The 23,223-nt window shown below is 34.8% G+C and overlaps 3 protein-coding genes across 7 annotated transcripts; 2 read left to right on the forward strand and 1 right to left on the reverse strand.

Annotated features, from left to right (window-relative positions):
• Positions 1–3,014: 3,014 nt before the first annotated feature.
• LOC122298374 (ras-related protein Rab7) lies at positions 3,015–10,223 on the forward strand. Of its 2 annotated transcripts, XM_043108095.1 has the most exons (7): positions 3,015–3,411; positions 3,504–3,530; positions 3,872–3,971; positions 4,071–4,217; positions 9,243–9,323; positions 9,398–9,543; positions 9,879–10,223. In XM_043108095.1, exons 1-7 carry the CDS (start codon positions 3,359–3,361, stop codon positions 9,940–9,942), a joined length of 618 nt encoding a protein of 205 aa, XP_042964029.1. In that variant the 5' UTR covers positions 3,015–3,358; the 3' UTR covers positions 9,943–10,223. The 2 variants fall into 2 exon arrangements, with proteins under 2 accessions (XP_042964029.1, XP_042964030.1); XM_043108096.1 differs by lacking the exon at positions 3,015–3,411 and having other exon boundaries at positions 3,872–3,975.
• A 1,292-nt stretch (positions 10,224–11,515) lies between these two features.
• On the forward strand, positions 11,516–19,400 carry LOC122299238. 4 transcript variants are annotated; one of them, XR_006239638.1, is made up of 9 exons: positions 11,516–11,727; positions 12,221–12,272; positions 13,048–13,121; positions 13,733–13,834; positions 15,454–15,597; positions 16,390–16,441; positions 17,557–17,630; positions 18,804–18,959; positions 19,103–19,400. XR_006239638.1 is itself a non-coding variant. In XM_043109339.1 (9 exons), exons 1-9 carry the CDS (start codon positions 11,603–11,605, stop codon positions 19,113–19,115), a joined length of 726 nt encoding a protein of 241 aa, XP_042965273.1. In that variant the 5' UTR covers positions 11,517–11,602; the 3' UTR covers positions 19,116–19,400. The 4 variants fall into 4 exon arrangements, 2 of the variants coding, with proteins under 2 accessions (XP_042965273.1, XP_042965272.1); XR_006239637.1 differs by having other exon boundaries at positions 11,517–11,727; positions 19,098–19,400; XM_043109339.1 differs by having other exon boundaries at positions 11,517–11,727; positions 18,804–18,893.
• On the reverse strand, positions 19,342–22,850 carry LOC122299239 (putative laccase-9). The gene is made up of 7 exons (XM_043109341.1): positions 22,676–22,850; positions 22,420–22,571; positions 21,451–21,695; positions 21,124–21,249; positions 20,445–21,039; positions 19,905–20,263; positions 19,342–19,675 (listed from the first exon to the last, which is right to left on the reverse strand). The coding sequence occupies exons 1-7, from the start codon at positions 22,772–22,774 to the stop codon at positions 19,476–19,478; spliced, it is 1,776 nt and encodes a 591-aa protein (XP_042965275.1). The 5' UTR covers positions 22,775–22,850; the 3' UTR covers positions 19,342–19,475.
• Between the last annotated feature and the right edge of the window lie 373 nt (positions 22,851–23,223).

Here is a 23,223-nt window from a genome sequence, read left to right on the forward strand (position 1 = left end):
AAACTCCCTTAGACCGGTCCGGTCTGGTCGGTCTATTCGGTCCATGATTGACTTTTTTTTTTTTATCCAAAAATATTTTGTTTAATACTTATATAATTATATTGTGATATATTTAATACATATAAATATAGTATACTATTATATATATTAGTAATACGCTAATACTATTAGTCTATTAGTAATAATACTATAACTAATAACTATATGTAATAATAACTATACTATAACTAATAAATATATGTAATAATAGTAATAGTGACAACTATATATATAACTATATATATGTAATACTAATAACTAATACTATTAGTCTATTAGTACTAATAACTATACTAGTACTAATAACTATGTACCAATACTATAACTAATAACTATATGTAATGATAGAAATACTGTATGTAATACCATATTAAATAATAGTAATAATAGTAATACTCTTATTACTAATACATTAATATATATACTAGTACTATATATATATTTTTTGATCGGTTATACTAGTACTATATATTATAATTAATAGTTATACATTAAAGAATATAGAAATACAGTGATACTAAATATATATAGTTATAGATTTATAATTATTTAGTTATTATGAATTTATTATTAGTATAACTAATACTATATAATTGTATTAGTATTAGACTATTAGTAATTCAATTTGATTATATTATATTAGTAATATTAGTTATGTTGAATCAGTTAGTTAGTATAACGATATTTTACATTATTAGTATTAATATAAATATTAGTATTAGTTATAACTATATAGCCTATATTAGAATTGAGTCTTAGACTATATAATAAACTAATAGTATTAGTACAACTATATAAGTATATTGTATAGCTATATATTAGTTTTAATTATAGTGATTAGTATAACTATATAATAGTAGACTATTAGTATAACTATATATTAGTAATTTAGTATTAGTTATACTGTTATGGTGATTTAGTACATTATAATTTATATATTATATTTATACTATAACTCTTATAGTATATTAATATATACTAGTATTATATATTATAGTTATATGTTAAAGAATATAATAATACATTCATACTAAATATACACAGTTATATTTCTAGTGATTTAGTTATTAATTTATTATGATTAGTATAACTATATAAATTATAATAGTATTAGACCATTAATATAGTTATATATTAGTAATATTAGTTATGGTGAATTAGTGCATTAGTATAACTATATAAGTATTAACTATAATGATTTATATATATGAATTAAATATAAGTATAGTGATAATTAAATTATATTAATTATAGTGATAAATATACTATATAGCTATACATAGTATTAATTATAGTGATTGGTATAACTATATAAATTATATAATAGCATATTAGTATTAATAGTAGACTATTAGTATAGGTCGCTATAGCTATTGTTGAAGTATTAGTTATAGTGATTTAGTATAACTATATTAGTATAAGTATAACTATAGAGTCTATATTAGACTATTAATATTTTTTTATACCATATATAATTATATAATTAATTATATACAACTATTATATAAATAATAATAAAATTTTTAATTTCCATTCGGTTTCACCTCAGACCGGACCGAACCCCTTTAGTCCCTTGAAAATTGGATCGGACCGAACCTGGGTCCAGTTGGTTTATCCGGTCCGAACCATCCGATTCTAAGCCCTAGATACACTATCAAAATTCAATTTTACTTTCCCAAGAGGAGGTGGTACCTACTTAACCACTTTCTCATTTTTCAAAATATAGAAAGACACTTGAATAGCATTAAAAATGTTTACATACTCACAACAATTATTCACAATTTTCAATATTAACAAAATAGTGAAATCAAAAACAAATTAGTTTCCATAATCTTTCATGCTACCATTTCAAATTGATGACCAGGACCCAAGAATGACAAAATTATTTGGCATATAGATCTCCACATTTCATAAACATCACGACACAAACACAATACATGGGTGACATCCATCTTCCACTACAACCATTTTTAGCAAATTAATCTTAGTAGGCAAGCTATTAGTACAAGCCCTCGATACAAAATTTTTAACTTTATTAGGGAGAGACAAGTTTCACAACTTGTTCTACAAACCCATATGAAAGTAAGAATGAGAATTGTCCATAGCATCTCTTAAAAAAATGATGTAATTATTTTAACTAAATGTAAATAGTAGAGTATATACCTACATATAATAACATATATTATATATTAGTCAATTGATAGCATACATTATTTTACATTTTAAATGGTCAATGGTGATATATTACATGAAAATTATATAATTGACTTATACATCTATTATATAATATTATTTAAAAAAACTTAAATGTAGACAATTCAATCCAATTCGGTATGGTCCGAGCTAAAAAAACCATACCCCGATATGGGACCACAAATCGAATTTCTCATTCATCATGGAATGAGACAGACCAACGTGATTTTTAATCCAAATTGAAAATATTTTGCCCCTACCATTTACATTATTGAGATGACATGATTTGATTAATGAGAGAATTCTCTCAGTATTATCAAATCATGTCATCAGTATTATAGAGAATATATCTTTTATACCGATTTATAAGTAGCACTCAACATAATAATCTATATGAGACGTGTAAATTTGAAGATTTATAACTTTATATTCATATTATTCAGGTCTCGTTTGGTTATATATATATGAGATATATGTAAATAATAATGAAATAGTTTGTAAATAGTAATAAAATTGTTTGAGTTAAGATATTTATGTAGTTTTGAAAAATGAGATATAAAAAATTGAATAAAAATATTATAAAGTTAAAATATTATTATAATATAATTTTTATTGTAAAATTTTAAAATATTAAATTATTTTTATATTTTATTTGTAAGATTGAAAAAATTATAATAATTATTTAATAATAAGATTAAAAATTAAAAAGTATCCGTATTTAAGTAGGATTTGGAATTGAAACAATATATATATATATATTTATAGCACTTTCTATTTGAGCTGGATAAATTTTGGAAAATAGCTGTTTCAATGTCATCTGTGTCTCTGGATGCTACAGTATTTAACGCTTTCTCCAGTTTGTCTGAGTAAAAGCTCTCGCGGCAAAGAGAACCTTCCTCCCTTTTATGTCGCTTTGCCGCTAGCGGTTGGGTTCCACAAAAGACTATAGAACGGAGAAATACACGACCGAAAGCTATCGAAATTGGCGGTACCTTTTTTCTTCCGCTTTAAAAGGAGCTCGTCGAAAAGTGCACGTAGATAATCGAATAGCAATCCAAAGCTAAAAAAGGCTCGATTTTTATATTTCCATCTATATATCTAAAGTTCTCTCCAAATCCGAACCGTCATGTCATTGCGTAGGCGCACCTTGCTCAAGGTCATCGTCCTTGGCGACAGCGGGTACGTCCTTAGGGCTTTATACACATCTACTCATGACAAACGTGTGCATTTATGTCTTCCTGGATACTGATGATTTCATTTTGGGATTTCAGGGTTGGCAAGACGTCGTTGATGAATCAGTATCCTCTCAAGTTTATTGGTTGATCTGTGCGATACGTATTTCTGATACATTGATACAAATTTTTACAATGTTCATCGATCTTTATAATTCTCCATTTTTGTTTTTTAATAACTATATTGCGTGCCTCTTTCTTGATGCGTTTCTCGCTCACAATTTGGTTACTAATTTGATTAATTTTCGTTTAATATTTTAAATTTTATCTAGTGCATTGCAGCCGAACCATATATTTTACTGTGCTTCTGATCAAAATACAGCATTACTATCTTTTTTTTTTTAAATTATTATTGTTTTGATTATTATACGCGAGTTCGTGGTTGTGGGTCGTTAACTACTTTATAGATATGTGCACAAGAGGTTCACTCAGCAGTATAAAGCTACAATTGGTGCCGACTTTGTCACGAAAGAGCTACAAATTGATGACAGGCTCGTCACTCTGCAAGTGGGTAATGGCATTTGGGCATTCTATACGAGCTTAATACTTTTCTTTTGAGATGTTAGGAAATTTTCATGCTAATACATTGTGGATACACGGTGGTAGATCTGGGACACGGCTGGGCAAGAGCGGTTTCAAAGTCTTGGAGTTGCATTTTATAGAGGGGCAGATTGCTGTGTTCTAGTTTATGATGTTAACGTGATGAAATCGTTTGATACTCTTGACAACTGGCACGAGGAGTTTCTTAAACAGGTTCTGTAGGCGTTTCTTGATTCTTTACGGCCTTTTTGCTTTGAATGATTTGCTAGCTTGCCATGTATCTCTCTAATGCAATTTCTTGAATTTCTGAAAAATGCGGCCTTTAAAACTGTTTGGCCTGTCATTTAAATTCACATCCCGTTATGACTGTTAAGTTATTATTTGAGAAATTGAAATTAATTGCAAAGAACCTCAAGTTTTTCGTTCACTTAATAAGGATTGTATGAGAAAGAGATTACTTATCTATATAAAGAGAGTATGTTGAAAAGGTAATCCTATGATTAGTCCTTGAGATTCAGACATCCATTTATTGAGTGGACTGCTTCCTCTCATAAGTTCAACCCCAAAGGATCAGAAAGCCATTTATTCAGCATTTATTCAGCAAAACATTCAACTTGAGATTCAGGTTGTTGATAGGTTGGACCTAGTTTGGATCTGATAGGATTCAAGTTCAGTAACCCAATTATGTATGCTAGAATCCAAAGCTGAATGGATTTATATTTAATGCAATTGAGACTGGACTTGGCAAAATCCAAGAATTCAGATTTGATGCATCTTTTAAAATTCTGCAATGTGAATGTGGTTTTTGTTTTTCTTGTTAAAATTTATGTTTTCTTAATATTATATTGTGCACTGATATATGTAGTATTGTTATTCGTGCCTAATCTGGTTCGGTGTGATGACAGAGCTTTAACTTGGTTGAATCAGATTAGCATGATCTGTTGATACTATGATATGAAGCTTATCTGCTTATCCAAAAAAAAAAAAAAAAAATGATTTGCAGCTTTATCATAATGTCTGCTTTACACATTGAAATGTGCATAGATATATTTTCTTCACTTCTCTTGATTGCACCTTTTTACATACCACATGCTTTGCGGTGTTAAGCTAGAATTGAAATATAAGTTATTTATGCAAGTTCATATTTTTTTTTAATAAGTAAACGATTGTATTAATAAGAATAGGCATAGCCAAAGTACACAAGATGGTGTACAAGAGGTAACACCTATTTCGGAAGAAGAAATGGAAATAAGAAAATCATGAAAACCAAGGCTGTTAAAATCTACAGCTATGGCCCATAGAAATAAAGTTCTAACAAACAGTAATCTAAGTTCCTCTAATGAGCGCTCATTGTCTTCGATCGTCCGGTAGTTATTTTTTAATAGGTAATCAAAAAGTTTTATTCATAGAAATACGCAAAACCCAAGTACACAAGGAATATACTTGAGAAGCACCTAGTTAGAGTTGACAAGTGAAAGGAGAAAATCATGGACATTTAGCCCACTACAAACAAGGACCCCTGTCCATAAGAACAATGATTTAAAAAAGAAAACTTGAAGCTCATCCATGATTTTCAATGGATCTTGTCCAATGATGCTGTCCATACGAGAAAAGCTTCTTTTGAAGGAGTTTTCATCTACCATATACTCTTTCATGGGAACATGGTCATTCTAGGGCTCTTTAGAACTTGGTAAAACGATCTGACAGTGAATCTACCTTTCTTGGAGGGGCTCCAGTTCATCTTATTGCCGGTACCCTCTCTCATGCTTACGGAATATAATGCTGCATAGAACTCTGTGATAGTCTCCAACTCTCAATCTTGGGCTGCCTTAATGAAATCAACATTCCATTGAGGGAGCCATTGGAAAAGACCAGTAGATTGGCTATCACTGCATTATTTTCTTGTGCAAGCTCAAAAATGGGAGGGAAGGTGTCTTGAGGACTTCTTTCACCACACCATTTGTCATATCAAAATCTGACACGAGAGCCGTCGTCCACCACAATATGTTAATGTCTTTGGAAGATCTCCCAATGTCTCCTAATGTACTTCCACAAACCCACACCATATGGGCTGCATACCCAATTCGAGTACCATCCCCCCCAAGCCTCTCTAAACTCTGGATCTATAACAAACTTCCATAGGCCCCCCTTTCATGTTGGTACCTCCACAATCATTTACCCAACAAGGCTTAATTGAATTTCGTCAAGTTACAAATCCCCTATCCACCCACAGAAATTGGAGTACAGACAGTTGACCAATTAACTAGATAGCTCTTCCCCCAATCCACTCCACAAGAAGTCCTGTTTTAGCTTCCCAATACAGTTAGCTACCTTTGTGGGGAGTGAGAGCAGGGAAAGAAAATAGGTAGGTAGGTTAGAAAGAGTACTTTTAATCAAACTGAGCCTACCACCTTTCGACAAATACAATCTCTTCCAAAAAGCCAATGTGCGCTCCACCTTTTCAACCACACCATTCCAAATCCTTTTTGATTTAAAGGATGCAGCCAATGGTAAGCCAAGATACTTTAGAGGTAAGAGATGATACCTTGGATCCCAAGAGTGAGGCTAAATTCTCCACTTTAAGGACAGCCCCCACCAGCACCAATTCAGACTTTGAGAGATTAACTCTCAATCCTAAGATAGCTTCAAAACAAGGAAGTAGAGCCCTCAAAGATTGGATGTGCACCACAAAAGATGACAGTGTCGTCATCAAGTAGCAGGTGAGAAATATCAATGGAGCCATAATCACCATTCCCCACTGAGAAACTATAGAGTAACCACCTTCCACAAGGCCCACAATCATTTTACTAAGACCTTCCATGACAAATAAAAAAAAAAAGCAAAGGAGAGAGGGGGTCCCTTTGTCTCAAACCACGGAAGGAGTTGAAGAAACCCACCAGTGAGCCATTCACTAAGATAGAGAATCGAACTGTAGAGATCCAAATTCTACCCATTTTTGTCATTTCTCCCCAAAGACATATCTTGCAAGTAAATAAAGTAAGAACTTCCAGTTGATGCGATCATAGGCTTTCTCCATGTCTAATTTGCAAAGTAACCCAAGTTCTCTAGATTTGAATCGTCCATCTAAAACTTCATTTGCAATTAAGATCAAATCTTGGATTTGTCTACCTTTGACAAATGCATTTTGCGGCTTCAAAATTAACTTTTCTACCACCGAACTCAATCTAATTGCTAGCACTTTGGAAAGAATCTTGTAAACCCCATTCACAAGGCTAATGGGGCGATAGCCTCTAACATTCGTGGGCCCCATCTTTTTGGGATTGAGTGCTAAAGAAGGTAGCATTAAGACTTTTTCCAAATCTAGCATTAGTGTGAAAATCCTTAAAGACCATAAAATCACCCTTAATCACTTTCCAACAAGCTTGGAAGAAGCCAATGGTAAAACCATCAAGGCTTGGGGCGTTGTGACTAGCCACGCCACAGATTACTTTTCACACTTTGTCTTCTTCAAAAGGCCTCTCAAGCCACCCTGTGCATTGTTGATCTAATGCTGAAAAAGTTATACCATCCACTTTCGGTTGCCAAGTATGTTGTTTAAGTTGTTCAGAAAGGAGGTGTTGGTAATATTGCATAATGTGGTTCTTGATGACTAGCTGATCTAAGGAAATTGCCCCTTCCACCATGAGCATATCAATAACATTGTTCCTCCTATGAGAATTACCCACCATATGGAAGAACTCCGTACGTTTGTCTCCCTCCTTGAGCCATAGCGCCCTTGATTTTTGTCTCCACGAAATCTCCTCCATCAATGTTACTCTTTCAAGTTCTATGACTACCTAACTCTTGCGAATTTTCTCATATTCAGAGAGAATTCCTACCTCATCCTCACCCTCTAGACCCTGTAGCTCATATAAGGAGTGCTTCTGCTAAATCACATTGCCAAAAACTTGTTCATTCCATTCCTTCAGATCATGTTTAAGTGCTTTTAACTTCATTATGAAGTTTGGAGAATCTTGGATATTGTAAGAAGATCATCATTGTCTGACCTTGTTTACAAAATCGTCAGATTTAAGCCACATATTCTCAAATTTAAAATACCTTATACTCCCTTGGATGCCTCCATATTCTAAGATGATGGGGAAGTGATCAGAGCATAAACGGGGTAATCTTCATTGAGTTACATCTAGAAAGTGTAACTCCCAATCTGGAGTTAGCAAAAACCTATCAATCCTCGATCAAGATGGGAGTTCTTAGTCGTTGGACCAAGTAAACGTACCTCCAGTTAATGGAATATCCATAAGCTCCTGTTCTGAAATGAAATCAGAAAACTCCCTCATGGCGGGAGTGATGTAGGACACACCTGACCTTTCGCTTGGGAAGCGAGTTACGTTAAAGTCACCCCCTATGCAACTTGGTAACTCTTACCACCTAAGAAGTCTCGCCAACCCCAAGGTTTGGCCCAAGTGGTGAAGATCTTGGTCTTGGAGTATCACTCCCTTCAAGGTCCAAGGTTCAATATCTCATAGGTGCAAATAATTCTTTGGGGCCACACCCCCTGGTGAAAAGCCAATGATTTAACTAGTTCCATATAGGAAAATTTCCGAGGGTGCGGTGCACGTGACCAAGGTTTATTCTGCAGGGGTGGGTCCAAAGGGTCTTGCCTTGGAAATGTTTCCCGACATTAAAAAGAAAAGAAAAGAAAAGAAGTCCCGCCAATTCTTCCCACACAGGCCTTCTCTCTGAATCAATATTGGGCCATTAACTCTAGCAAATGCCCCTTGGATGCCATCTTCTAACTTGATAAAAGAGCAAGCCACAGTGAAATCACCCATACATTTCTCCACCCTTTTATCGAACATGATTAGGACTCCACTGGATGCTCCTTTAGATGGCAAGTATGACCACCCTACATGTTGCCCTCTCTATAAACTTTAGACTAGTTTTCTTGTAATGACTTCCAACTTCTGCTGTAAGCAAATGCTGGATCCCTGTTTGCCGAACTATGCATGGACAAGACATGCATTAACTCCATCGAAACTCTGCATACATCTGGTAGTTATTCATGAAAGTTAACAATCATATGGAAATAAATATTAGTTCTTTTTGCAAGTTAACCGCTGTTATCATTTGTTTTGGTACTTGAGTTGATTATTTTCAATTTAATAATTTGTAGTTTGTGTCTATCAATGATTTTTCCAAGGAATATGATATATATATATATAGATATATATTTTCTGTCAAATGCTGACATGGTTTCCACTTCCATTGTCGCCTCAGGCAAACCCAGCTAATCCCAGGACATTTCCATTTATACTACTCGGAAACAAGATTGATGTTGATGGTGGGAATAGTCGTGTGGTAAGGATAGAAGTTGCAATGGTATCTATGTTTTTTTTGTTCCCCACATGTTGTTATAATTATCATCTCTCCAGGTTTCTGAGAAGAAAGCAAAGGAGTGGTGTGCTTCAAAAGGCAACATCCCTTACTTTGAGACATCAGCAAAAGAGGATTATAATGTTGATCCTGCATTCTTCAGTATTGGCAAGACCGCACTAGCCAATGAGCGTGACCAGGACATGTAAGTTTTTTCTGAATGTTGATATCTTTTTTGGATTGGCTTGGTGTTATAAATTTAATTTCTACCTAGCTAACGGCTAATGGTTTTTGGTCCCTGCTCTGTTCTTTTATACCAGTTCATAGTTTGTATTATGGTGCAATAGAGCATGGTATTTTTGTCATTTTATAGATTTTTTGAAATGTGAATCCCAACTCACAGATGTAACCGAATGCGTCATGCATTTCTTTCTGCTCATGGGTATTATATTATAAATTCATTCAGATTTTGGAGCGGCCTATGAGATGCATGGGTGGCCTTTTTTTTTTTGACAAACATTTGTGTATTTTTAATTGCAGATATTTCCAGGGTATACCTGAGGTTGCTTCAGAGGCGGAGCAAAGTGGTGGTTGTGCGTGCTGATCTGAGATCTCAAATAATCTGACGGACCTAGTATCGTTTTGTGTTCTGATTTATTGGTTCTTGTGATTCGTCTATTTTCTGTTTTGTTTTTGGATACAACCTGTTTACTGAGTTCTTGCTAGTTCATGTTCATGCTCGAATGTGATCATTTCCATTTCGGGAAGGGATAGTCTTGTAGAAACCTATCTTGGATTGATTCACCACGAGTTGTTTATGCATAGATTAGGAAATGAATGCTCCATTTGTGGTAATGAAACTGCCATACTAAATTTTGCGGTATAGCAACCTTTTGTGGTTGGCATTGAAGCAGAGCTTGTTCGACACTTCGACGAACATGGAATACCCGAAATGATACCATTACTAGCTTTTACTAGCCATGTAAACTTGAAGGGTAAATAAGGCAGCAAGCTTTTCTCAGGACGCAAATTTTACCGACCTCTGGCACTTGGGTCTCACGAGAAGGTGGGATTTGTATGGTAAAAACTGGTATGGATGCTCATGTCCTAAGGTAAGAGTATGCATTAATTTGACAAAATATATAATCATAACTGAGCAGGAGTCGATGGATGCATTGCAGTATGGCAACCAGTTCATCCATCTCTTTAAAACCCAGAAAAAGCTGTATCTGGAGTTTTCAAACCAAACTCGCAAAGAATCACATTACATGGATAAAAAGCATATATTAAGTTGTATTAATCTTTTACAAGCTCTCATCGTGCAAGTTCCTTGAAAAGAAAGAATATAAATTATATATATATTGCCTGAACGTTGAGTCAGGCTTTGGTGCCCTAATAACACCGGAGAATGAAAGGAAAAGCTTCAAACCGGACATGTGTGAATTTGAATTTGTATTTCCAGAGGAGAGGAGAAACAGAGTTGAGAGGAAGATGCATACGGGTGAATTTATTACGTACAAGCATTTCTATTCATCCTTTGCTAGAAACCGTACGTGTCGGGCATTTGTTAGAGGGTGTAAATCGAACTTTATCACCACATCGAGCCCCTAGAGTTTCCCGAGAATGAAATGCAAAATGTCCATTGATTATAAATTATTTTTCTATTTTCAAATAATGCACTTTATGCTTTATGTTGTCAATATTCCTCCTATTATCGTAATCATATTATCTTATCATTGATTATCGAGAGAGAAGAAAAATAAGTAATCAGCATAAAAGGAATATAAATCATTTTAGAAAGAATTAAACATCATTTTTTTAAAATGAAGTCTATTAAAATTTTTATTTTTTTATATAAATTTATATTTATTTATTTTTTAAAAAAATACATTACTTGTACGCAAATATCATTTCTATTAATAAAAAAAATAATGTCATATATAGTATAAACGTCGTACAGTTATTTCAATAAAAATAAAATTTATTATTAAAAAATTAATTTTTTATTTAAATTTTAAATTTATTTATTTTTAAAAAAATAATTATATGATATTTGCCGAATTATAATTCTAAATCACAACTGTAGTTATTATTTTTCTAACTTAAAAAAAAATCGTATTATTTACCTGTAATATGAATGGGGGACGTGGTGCACTCGTGTCCATGCTTTTTAACGGCGACTGGGGAGATTTAACCATCCCACGAACTTCAGAGTCGACTCGCGCGCGCTTCCTTTTCTGCTCTGCGACTCTTCGGAAAAAGCAATGGCGAATTTATTGGTTACTGGGCTAAGAACTCTCTTCGCCGTGTTGTGCTGTGCTATGGTGGCCACTCTCATCGTCACCATCTTCGTCGATGGTCTTCCTTTTCGCAAAGAGCTCCTTACCCCGTACTCTCTCTCTCTCTGTGTCTCTCGTTATCTCAATATATTGGCCATAACTCGTAGTGAAGTGGAGAAGGAACACTGGCTTTTTGATCCCTCCCTCATGCTAACGTTTTTGCTATGGTTGGCCTCTAAGGTTTCTAGATTGGGCTCTTGGCTTCTCATTATAAGATAATCCCAAACATTATAGCAACATCTTCTTGTTTAATCAACTCTTCATACGCCGGATTCCCGATAGTTTCAAGTTGTCACTTTTGCTACTGCCAGTTTAACAGGTTTTATTTATAGATTTTTCCTCGAGAAGACTAAAATTGATATGTGCTTTTCATATGTATGCATCTTACATGTGTGTAAGATCATCATGGAATATATTTAGTTTGTTCTGTTTTCTTCATTGCTACTAGTTCTTTAATGAAATATATATAAGTATTAAATCATAATCATGTATTGGAGCAAGAAATTACGAAATAAAGAGACGATTTTTTGAAATTTAATTCAGGTGGATGGCAGCAACCTTGGTCGACTTCTATATCAACGTTATAACTTTGGCGGTATGTTTACCACATCTTTCTTTAAAAAATATTTTATTGAAAACGCAGTATCTGTTTATTTTAGATATTTTTTCTTGAAGTTCCAACTGAGAGCTTGAACAGAATTACAACAAAGAAAAAATCGTTGAGTTTGGTAAGAAGTATGTTGAAGTTTCTAATGGGAGCAAAATTAGTAAAAACCATCAAATTTCATTAGTGATTTTAATAAGAGTGATGGAACGTTACCTGTCTAGAGCTTTCTGGGAAATATCTCTCAGTTGCTTTTTTTTATTCTGGATATTGCACATGGTTGATTTAGTAGAGGAGGATTAAAATTGGTGCTATCCTAGTTGTACTTCTGACATCTGACATCTGATGGTGTGGATATGAACTTTGCTTAATCAATTTATCTTGTTTCACCTTGGTTTAAATTTGCCAATTCATCTCCTGGTTTATTGATTCTGTTCATCACTCGCTGCAAATTGTTTTCTTGGTTTCGAATTGGTACCCTGGGGTTTTCCTCCAATGGTTGCAGATACTGAAGTTTGTGGAGGATTCGAGGGCGAGACCTCTAAGTCAGAAATAGTGGATTGGATCGTGCATTTATTGTTTTTTTGCTATGTCCTCTCAGTTTAGTCATCAATCCCAAATATGCAGAGTGCATAATCTGACTGATAGCTTAGATTCCTATTTGTAGTTGAAGGAAATTGTCTTACCTAGAATTCTCAGGTAATCAGGTAATTTTGCTTCTTGAATAAAAATTTATTTGAACTAATGCACTTATCTACCATATCAGGTATGGATTCTCTACAAGGAATCGACCTGGCTCTGTGCAATACTCTGGATAATCCTGCTAGTATGCTTTGGCAGGTATCTTTATTGTCTTCGTTTAAATCTGATGAAGATTACTCTTTGTTTAGAAAAAATATACCGTGGGGAGTCTACCTATCTCAGGAAGGTCTATTGACATGAATTCTGTTTTCAAGAGTCCAAAGAAATGACGTTGAGCCTCAAATTTACATTATCATGTTATTTGGACCGCTTCATTTATGCAAGAATTTTGTTCGCTTTGTGGTTTTGAAGTGTTTCGTTTAATTTTTATGGTATTTTTTTAACGAGAACTGCAGATTCAGGCTCATTATTTCTCTTTCAAAATTTATTGATATTTCTTGGTTTGCTATCTAAGGCGAAAGTTGGGAATGAGCCTTTGAGTCCTTTTGCAAATTTAAAGGTTTTAAGTTGTTTACATGTCTTCAGCATTATTATTGAAGTATCAAACTTGTAAATGAGCTCGTGACCATCAATTATATAATTTTCATGGAACTTACACTCTTGTAATGGAATTCCAGCGGTTATAGTGTCATCCAAGTCATTGTCAGCACAAATGGGATGGCTGATCATTCATTGTATAGAGTTTTTATGATCTCTCATTTTTCCGCAATTTGGTTGTTAAATTTTCTTTCTTTATTTTTGCTTTTCAGCATTACTACATGTGCCTACATTCTTATGCAATTTCTCAAGTTGTCGTCTCAAGAATCTTTACAAGATCCCATGTATTATGTTCTGTTGCGGCATACAGACAAGTATGTATACTAAACTATTAGTGTGTGTGTGTTTGTGTGTAAATATAGATAGATATATAATATTTTGTCCGCAGGTATATGTACCTACGCACTAGTGCCACAAAGAAATGGTAGGTTATACCATCAGTTTTAAGCTTGTTGCCTATGTTTGAGTTAGTAGTTATTTCACTTTCTTTTCTAGTTTGGGGTGGGATCGGAGATAGTTTTTAGTATCATTAACTGGATTTGAAAATGTTGTATTTTCTCCCATTATAATCGGAAGGTCGGGATTAGAGAACTAAGTACCTTTAATCAAATATTGTTGGGGAAATGGTTGTGGCAGTATGATGCGGAGAGGGATCATCTTTGAGAAGTGTAATTGGTGCAAGCTATGGGAATTTATGGGAAGGTAGATGGCAGATTTGGTAAAGAGGCTTGTGGGTGCAATCAATAAAGAAGCATTAGGGCTAGTTGAGGGAGGTCTAAAGTTTATTAAATTTGCGGGAAAGGATGATAGGGGGATCGACTTTGAAAGGTATGTGCTATGAGATGCTGAGCCAAATGATTTATTTCCATGCTTTGTTTCTTATGGCCAAGTATTGGGATGCTTAGCAGCCAGTTTTATATGGTCTTTCTATTGCTAAAGGATTCTGCCATGTAATCCTAGGTGTTGTTAGGATATGTGCTCAAATCAGTCACTCTTTTTAATATCCTACATTCGATTCTTCTATCCTCGTTCAACTGTAGTGATGAATTTGATGTTCGTTCTTTTTTAGGATATTTAGAGGGTGTATAGTGATTTCCTTGGATGAGAATCTGGCATATAAAAGTACCCAGAGAAGTTGATCTGGAAAAGATCCTAATGTGGATAATCTCAATTCTCATCAAGAGGAATTTTACTTTGGTGGAAAGGCATAACATGTGTAAACCAAGTAGTGGGTCACCATATCATTTTCTGCTTAATTGTCTTATGGGAGAGATTTATGGTCTTTGGTCTTCATTTTATGTGGAGTTCAATGGTGATTAAACCAAGTAGTGAGTCACTATATCATTTGCCGCTCAATTGTTTAATGTGAGAGTTTTATGGTCTTTTTTTATTTTGAGAAAAGTAAGGAGAGTTTTATGGTCATTTGTCTTCGCTTTATTTGGAGTTCAATGGTGATGCCAAAGAAGGTTGTTGATGTTCTTTTTAGTTGGGAAGTAAGTTTGAGAGACAAAATAGTTACTTTTATATGGATCCTTTCCCTCTCTTTTTCGTTTGCAGAGAGAGGAATAACCTTGTCAATCTTTCAATGGTTGAATGAAAATCACTATTGGAGAGTGTTGTATGATTGGACAGTTATCTTTGGTAGTATTCCCACCTCCTTTTCTTTTGAAATTTACATTGTTGTTTTCAGTTCATACTTTTGTAAATACCACGTTTACTTGAGTTGTTCTCTTCTCTAATAAACGTTCATTATCTATAAAAGGAAGGACATTTTATATGTAATCTGTGAGTAATAGCTGTAATGTAATCTTCTGGATTTTTTTTTTCAATGAAGAAAATGTAATTGCATATTTCAGTAAACACGTTTATTTTTGGGTTGCCTATCTACTTCTCTCATAATGTTTGCTTTATTTTGAAAACACTCATTGCATAGGGTTAACATGGAGCAAAAGAGGAAGCACTCTTCTGTTGTGACTCTAAGAATCCTTTTTGTTGCTTTGGGTTGTTTGATGACGGGAACTTTGCTTTATACTCTCTTGACTGATGGTTCTCCTTTCCGCAAAGAGCTTTTCACTCCGTAAGTTCTATTTTCATCATTATCATTGAATAACAGTTCCACATTAATAGTTTATTCCACAAAAAATAATTTTGGTATGAAAGTCAAGAGAAGATAACTCTTTGATGTGTTGTATCATGCTTTTTACATTATGTCGAGAATGTGTGATGTTACCTAAAAAATACAGGTGAGCAAGCCGTTGGGTTAAAATTTACCTGATAGAATTGTATGTTTTTACATTCCTTGGGGCATGTGTAAGTACCTGTTTATTGTAATGTTATGGCCCTCACATAAAAAACTTTTATTTTTGCCTTTAATTTTGCTTTTTTTATTTTGTTTTTGTTTGGTCAATTCTCAGGCTATGATGTCTTTGTTGTTGTTGTTCCATAAGTATGAAACTTCTAGGGCTTTTGTTAACAGAACTCCAAATTGGCAGTTTTAAAAAAGTGGTAAATTAAGTAGTATTCATGCTAGTCATTTTCACTAGCTGAAGCCACTTCTTGCGGTTGGATATTAAGATGCACTAGTAAATGTGTATTTCACCTACTGCATAGATTGCTGTTGCACATTTTGAAGGTTGAAGGTAGGGTACGACACCTAGCACTAGATATGATAATTTCAGGGCAAATAAATGGGTCTGGTCACTCACCACGTTGTTCTTGGAGGCAGACGCTGTTTGCTAAAGCTACTTTCTACTTTTGCATTTGCTATTTGTACATGAGTGAGCACATAACATGTCCCCTCTTCAAGTTTCTGTTTGTGAAGGTCATTTATCTGTAATATGAATGAAATGATTTTGATAAATGTTTGCAGGTGGATGCTAGCAACACTTATCGACTTCTATATCAATGTTGTGGCTTTATCAGTATGTCCCTAGTGCCTTCATCTTTGCAGTTTTGTTGCTATTTGCAAGCATCTAATGTCACCATTAACTTGTGAGGAACAGATAGAAAGTCAAAAAGTAACTGTGGATGGAAACTTTCATCTTGCTAGCGGGCATCCTATGATTTTTATGCTGGGGTCCTAGAATCAGCTTTAAGAACTGAAGATGGATAAATCCATGATAATTTGGGCATCACTTGGGTCAGTTTCTAGAAAGTACCTAATAAAAGAAATATTGGATTCTAAGGTATAGTTTGGACTTTATCTTTTCTTTTGGAAGCAAACAGTAGGCTATGCATATGGGGTGCTCCTACGGATGAGCTTTTTGAAGTATTAATGTATTCCAGGTATATCTGGCCAAAAAGAGGTCTCAAGAATAGAAATTTCTTTTCTTCTTCAGTTGTGGATGGTTGAACATTCTCCTGAAAACTTTCTTCTAACACGATCCAAAGAAAAATAGGATAGTAAAATCCTCATAATGTTCACTGAAGGTAAAATAATCTTAAGCTGCTCAAGTGATTGATTATGATTGCTATGACTCATAACCCTGTTCCCTGATTTCAACTCCTCTAGTTAATTCTTATAGAGAAAAACTTTCTAGTTGAACTTGTATTTCAAATTTCTGCTTCCTAAAACTGAGCATAGATTTGATCCTTAACAGTTGCAATCAGGTGTTCATGAGAGCACCATAAAGGTGAAAAGGATCCCCATAACAATGATGCATAAGCTCAAAGTGAACTTACATGTGTGTTTTTAGCCCCTTGCAAAAATGTACTTTTTGTTGCTTCTGCTGTTGGTTGAACATGGACCTCTGCTCAGCTTATCTTACTGACTTGGACTGCCAAATTAAGACATTAAGAATGTCAAGAGGATGAATCGGGTCTATTCTATTTTGCTTTGTGATGAGATTCTTCAAATTTAAAATCATATTTTTCTTCTTTTCTTCGTTTGTCTTTTTAAAGTGAGATGATGAAATGTAACCATATGTGAAGGAAGATTTACCTTGAGAAGTGTCTTACATGTTTGGCTTTTTAATATCATCATTATGTTTTCTTTTTTGAATAATCAAGATATTCATACTTCCGTGTTAAATATCAGGTTTGGGTTTACTACAAGGAATCAAATTGGATTAGTGCCATCATTTGGATAATTCTATTGATATCTTTTGGCAGGTAATTTTTCACTCCTGATTTCAAATGTTAGCCGTGCTTTGATTTTTCTACTTATGGAAACATGCAATTTGATGAGGTTTGTAATGTTATGATACTGTCTATGATGACTACTAAATGGAACCTTATTGACCGAAATGCCTCATACAACTTAATATGAGGATTTTCTGACATTAAAATGTAAAATTTTCTATTAAGCTATGTAAATTGCAAAGGTAAAATCTTGGAATTTCCTGATATAAAAATGCATCTATATGAGAACATTTTTCGCTTGTACTTTGGTCATAATATGTTCATCGATTGGATTCTAACCAGTAACTAACTAGTGCTATTTTATGTGCTACATTTATATTTCCAGAACTGCTCGTCTCTATGCCTCCAACATGGCATTTGTTGAAAGTAATGGTTTTTGACATCTATTTTTTTGTTTATGACTCTGTTTTTTAGACAATTGTATTCATTTTTCCAGCATTCATGGTTATTATATGGAAAATATTATATGCCATGCCTTCATTTCTCTCGCATCCCATGTTATTGACGTGGTATTGCCCATCAAAACCCTTATTTAAAAACATAAGCTGATCTAAGGGTTTATGTAGTATATGGCATAGATCGTATTATATACCTTAATTATTACAAACTGCAGTCCAAATTATTGATGTATCCTTTTTAAGGACATAGATATCATACAGCATTTTACCGGACCGGCTAAGAATCTATATATTAGTCTATTAAATCCACATTGCATCTTCCGACCTCTGTTTTTACTAAATTTTTACATGCTGAATTTTTATATTGCCAGTTGCCCAGTGCATTCTTGTTCCCTTGCACTTTTGCTGAGACTCATTCTTGTTTTTGACTACGTATGGATGTGAATGGATGGATGTTTCAGTTTTAGGCTTTCACAAACATCACAGATTGTTCCTTTACTAAAGCTTTTAACAGCATGGACAAGAACTCACTTGTCTTATGACAGTACAAATCTTACAAGTGGACAAGAAAAATATAGCTCATATTAAGATATAAAGGGTGAAGTTTTTTCTTTTGGCACATCTTTTCTATGTTATCGTTTTGAGCGTCCATGCTATCCTAACACCAGCATGGGGCATAAATTTGTTCCTGGTGTTTCAATGTATTTTGAATTCGTTACTAATATGTTTTTCTCCCGTATTTTAGTATTACTACATGTGTCTACATTGCTTGGAAGCTGTTTCAGCTCAGCCCCCAAGATCCAGCATACCTTGTTTTATTGAGTAGTGGCAGCAGGCAAGTCTAATCACATGTTTGACTTTTGAGTCGTAGTTCTACATGCAAATAAGACAGGCCGATCAGGTTTAAAACAGTTAAATCACCATTTGTCCAATAAGTTTTGAATTTATACATGAATAACGTATTATTTTATTTTATTTTATTTTTTCCTTTCTGGTCTCTGAATTGATAAATTATTGTCGTTGTGTTTGTGCATGTTAGGGCAGAAAGCAGGTATAATGGACTTCATGCTGAGACAGTGCAACACTAAGTATTGATAACCAAGAAGGTTTTGAACCCCATCAGAATGCACAAAAATAAAAAATGACTGAGCAGAACTTTGTTGTTGAATCTTGGTGATCTATTTAAAGCTGTGAAACAAGTCCCTTATTTTTCATACATAGTTACATTTTCCGAGTTCTTAATTGACTCCTCTCATACAGAACAAAATTCACCAGGTGTACATCTTATTTTCAGTAGCAATGATGGTAATGAGAAGTCATTAAACTCATGGGTTACAGTTCATATCTTTTTATTTAGATCTACTCGAGGTACTTTTAGATACATAAAGCAAATACTCCATATCTAGGAGACGTCCACTTAATTGATCATATTTAATTTATTCTCATTCGATTTGTCAAAATTTAAGAGCTGAATCGGCGATGAACCCTTACAAGGCGGCAAGTAAGGAGGTGGTTCACGGATACTTGTCTCAGGTGTGCCACCATTTCTCACTATAAAGACAGTGTTCATACCCCAACTTAGATGTCTATCCAAATGACAGTGCCATAGCCATACTCCTGCAATAATTTATCCATTCACAATCGAGTTATGATTTACTTTCCATACCATGTAAACCCTTTATTAAAAACTTGGCCTTTAAGATTGTGTCATGTTACGTATTTTCATCAAATCAACTTACGTTTCGAGTAAGTGTATCAAGTGACAAAGTTTGTGTAGCCTTGAGGTCACATTGTAAAGAAATTGCAAGAGGTACCTTTGTGAGAGAAAACCAATTAAGAAACATACCAGGATTACTTGCTTTGAATCTAAGAGCAACCCATCCATTCTTAGGCAAGGAAACGGTATTCATCTTAGGCGGGTCAACCAAATTGTAGCATTTTGGGTCAGTCTCAGTATCAAAGTTGCCACCTCCTGAGCCAACCACATAAAAGGTGTAGCCATGTAGGTGCATTGGATGATCCTCCAATGCATCAAACACATTGGTGCCCTGAAACACTATCTCCACCTCTTCATTATAATCAAGCATCTTCACCTTGGTTCCTTGGACGGTATCGGTGGCATTGTCAGGTACATCCAAAGCTGTGAAGTTGAAAAAACTAGGTGGGAAATCTGGAAAATCTGTGGTGTAAAACCCACTCAAGTTCCTGGAATGAACGTTGACTTGTGTAATTAACATCCAATGTAAACATTAATGCAGTAGGATTACAATATTACAAGCTACTGATTTCCCCCCCCCAACAAACCACTTCCATTGAAGTTTTTCCCTCGTTGGCTTGTGGAAGAAAAAGTGATGACAAAGATGATCCAAATATAAAAAAGAGGTACCTGTAGTAGGCAAGCAGTACATCTGTATCTTGGTTAATCCAGCTGACGTTGTTTAAGGCAGAAGAAAGTGCCCTTTTTGAGACTCCCTCATAGTCAAAGACAACATTGTTCATCGTAACTGTGATATACATTCTAGTAGTGATGTTTATGGGGATATTAACGGGATGGTCTTGGTCTGCTAAACTACTAAGACGGTTGGTGAAGTTCAATGCAGATTTGATGTCCTGGTATGTTTTAAGACTGCTAGGGAAAATTGGTGTTGATGAGGAAGTACTGTAATTGCCTGAATATTCAAGAATTGCAGTGGCATTTGTTTGATCATAATCTGTGACATCCGGCCTGACACTGTCAAACTGTCTAGCAGCAATGTAATATCGGCCAAGAGGCTGATTTGCTTTGACCAAAATGTCCATTGTTTGTCCCGGGGCAATCATCACAAAATCAGTGACAACAGGTTTCAGGTATGATCCATCCAATCCTACCACCGTGAGGCTGTGTTGAGCAATAGCAAAATAGAGCTCTGCGCTCATGGCTGCATTCACCAAGCGAAGCAGATAAGTCTTGCCGTAATCCACTTGCCATTTGTATGTACTTTCTGCAACACAACATTAACAATGACTGCATTTATGTATTATAGCAGAAGGCATGGACAGTGTGTATTAATTTTCCATGCACGTACGGTTAGAGCAAGGGAGGAAATCACCCGGTTGGCCATTGATGATATAAGAATTGGAGCCAGGAGTGTCTCCCCCAGCTTCGAGGTCCTCTGCAACTTCCTCGTTCACGTCACCCGTATACCAAGATCCTGCAATATGCAATCATATCCATCCTGTCAAACAACATTTGCATGTAGAGAGCAGAGAGAGCATGTGTGCACAAACAGACACATGAAGAACAATGAATTTACTGTTTTACATATGTCTCTGTCTGGCCATGTCCATGCGCATGCGCATGCGCAAATCATCTTTTATTTGTGATAAGAAAAGATCATAATTTGGTTACTTACCGAGAACGACAATTTCTTCAGCATCTGGCTGGGGAAAGGGGAAACCTGTGTCGTTGGATGGCAAAACTACAATAGCACCATGGACACCAGCTCGGGTCCAATCACTATGTGCATGCCACCAAAGGGTGCCTTCCTCATCTGAAATTATGATTTCATAAGTAAAATTGGTTGATGGCTCTATTGGACATTGTGTTATGTACTCTGGACCATCCGACCATGGATTCCTTGGTTGATGTACTCCATGCCTGTTTTTCAACTAATTAATTAATCGAGAATATTTTAACTATAAAGAAATTATACAAAAGTAAATTTACAAATTGACGTGATTTTATGTGAATTTACAAACTGACGTGATTTTATGTGAAGTTACTTTTATTATAAAATAGATCTAACAGATCACGTAGAGTCATGTCAGTTTGTAGATTTACTTTTATATATATAGCAGTTCTCTAATTCATTAATTCCCTTTTTTTTTAGAACAGAACATTAATTATTAATGTAGAGAGTTTAGGATCCTGCCGATCCCACCTGCCACCTGAGGGTCAATCGTAAGACTTCTCCAGTGCATGCAGCATATGATCTACCGATCGAGCTTCCTCTTTTCTTCTCTAGACTTCTCCATTAAATATAACTATATAATCAAGTCATGTACATGACTTCATTAGAGAAATGCTAGGAATTTCGAGGATGGGTCGCGAGCATTTCTCCCTTGTTTTTTTTAGTTTTTTACTTAATAATTAAGTATTTTTATTGATGTTGTATTTTTTTTTTTATATTTAAGAGTATTCATAAAAAAATATGTATATAAAAATTTACACTTGTCTGGATCCCGAGTCGGGTGGCTGTAGAGCCCTTCCTTCATTAAGCTATATCTACAAATCGATCCTGAACTCTTTTGCCGCAAGTTACAAGACATGCACGTCCTGACAAGACTCGTCCAATTGGATGAGAGAGAGAGAGAGAGCTTACCAATGAATGGTAACACCATAGGATCCTTGATTATGGACATTAACATAAACAGTATCTCCTTTTGTTACCCGAATGACAGGGCCTGGCAAACTTTCATTTACAACCAACATGCTCTTGCTGCTGCACAACCTTGTAAAGTTTGTCTCCTTCAGCTGCATGCATGTGTCAAGTGTATACCAACATACATTTATGTGCTAGAGAAGATATCGATAGAGAGAGTGAGAGAGTGAGAGATGCATGAGATCATGATACTCACAACAAAGTCATAGTAATGGATCGTGTTGGCTTGAGCCAAACCATGGTCCATCCAGCAGATTAGGAGAAGGACCACAAGAAACCCTGAAGTCAGAGCCATGGATCCCTCACAGTGACTTCTCAAGCTGTCCGGCTCATACAATTTGTAACCTGCAGTGGTGAAATTTTGGCTTACTCTACTTAGTAATTAATTAGGAGGGAATAGGCAGTTTAGAGTTATGGAGGCTAATCTTATAATATTGTTACTAACTTTGTACTGAAACTTCTTCCCTCGATCGTGTTGAATTCTCGTTATGACCTTTAATTTCATATGTACTGGAGTAGAATGTTGGTTGTGGTTGGGTTCATTGACCAAAAAGGTAGAAACTCCTTTTCTTCTTTGGATTTATTTATTTATTTTCCTTGTAGTTTATATACTTTATACATACCTAACTCATTATAATTATTTTACATATTTTACATAAATCAACAGGGAATGCTAAGAGAATGTGCTGCTCGATGCAACTACCAGTGGGCTTCTTAAAACTGAATGTAGATGGAGCTATGTTT

Source organism: Carya illinoinensis, chromosome 16 (genome assembly GCF_018687715.1).
Source record: "Carya illinoinensis cultivar Pawnee chromosome 16, C.illinoinensisPawnee_v1, whole genome shotgun sequence".
Classification (NCBI taxonomy): Eukaryota; Viridiplantae; Streptophyta; class Magnoliopsida; order Fagales; family Juglandaceae; genus Carya; species Carya illinoinensis.

What these genes read in the sequence shown, in the direction of transcription:
- LOC122299238 (XM_043109338.1), top strand. Translation starts at nt 11,603, where the DNA reads ATGGCGAATTTATTGGTTACTGGGCTAAGAACTCTCTTCGCCGTGTTG. An exon ending in CTGCTAGTATGCTTTGGCAG is followed by an intron (nt 13,122 to 13,732) that starts GTATCTTTATTG and finishes TTTGCTTTTCAG; the next exon opens with CATTACTACATGTGCCTACA. An exon ending in TTATTGAGTAGTGGCAGCAG is followed by an intron (nt 18,894 to 19,097) that starts GCAAGTCTAATC and finishes TGTGCATGTTAG; the next exon opens with GGCAGAAAGCAGGTATAATG.
- LOC122299239 (XM_043109341.1), bottom strand. Translation starts at nt 22,774, where the DNA reads ATGGCTCTGACTTCAGGGTTTCTTGTGGTCCTTCTCCTAATCTGCTGG. An exon ending in TCCATTACTATGACTTTGTT is followed by an intron (nt 22,572 to 22,675) that starts GTGAGTATCATG and finishes ACATGCATGCAG; the next exon opens with CTGAAGGAGACAAACTTTAC. An exon ending in TATGGTGTTACCATTCATTG is followed by an intron (nt 21,696 to 22,419) that starts GTAAGCTCTCTC and finishes GTTGAAAAACAG; the next exon opens with GCATGGAGTACATCAACCAA.
- LOC122298374 (XM_043108095.1), top strand. Translation starts at nt 3,359, where the DNA reads ATGTCATTGCGTAGGCGCACCTTGCTCAAGGTCATCGTCCTTGGCGAC. An exon ending in ATCGTCCTTGGCGACAGCGG is followed by an intron (nt 3,412 to 3,503) that starts GTACGTCCTTAG and finishes TTGGGATTTCAG; the next exon opens with GGTTGGCAAGACGTCGTTGA. An exon ending in AAGACGTCGTTGATGAATCA is followed by an intron (nt 3,531 to 3,871) that starts GTATCCTCTCAA and finishes ACTACTTTATAG; the next exon opens with ATATGTGCACAAGAGGTTCA.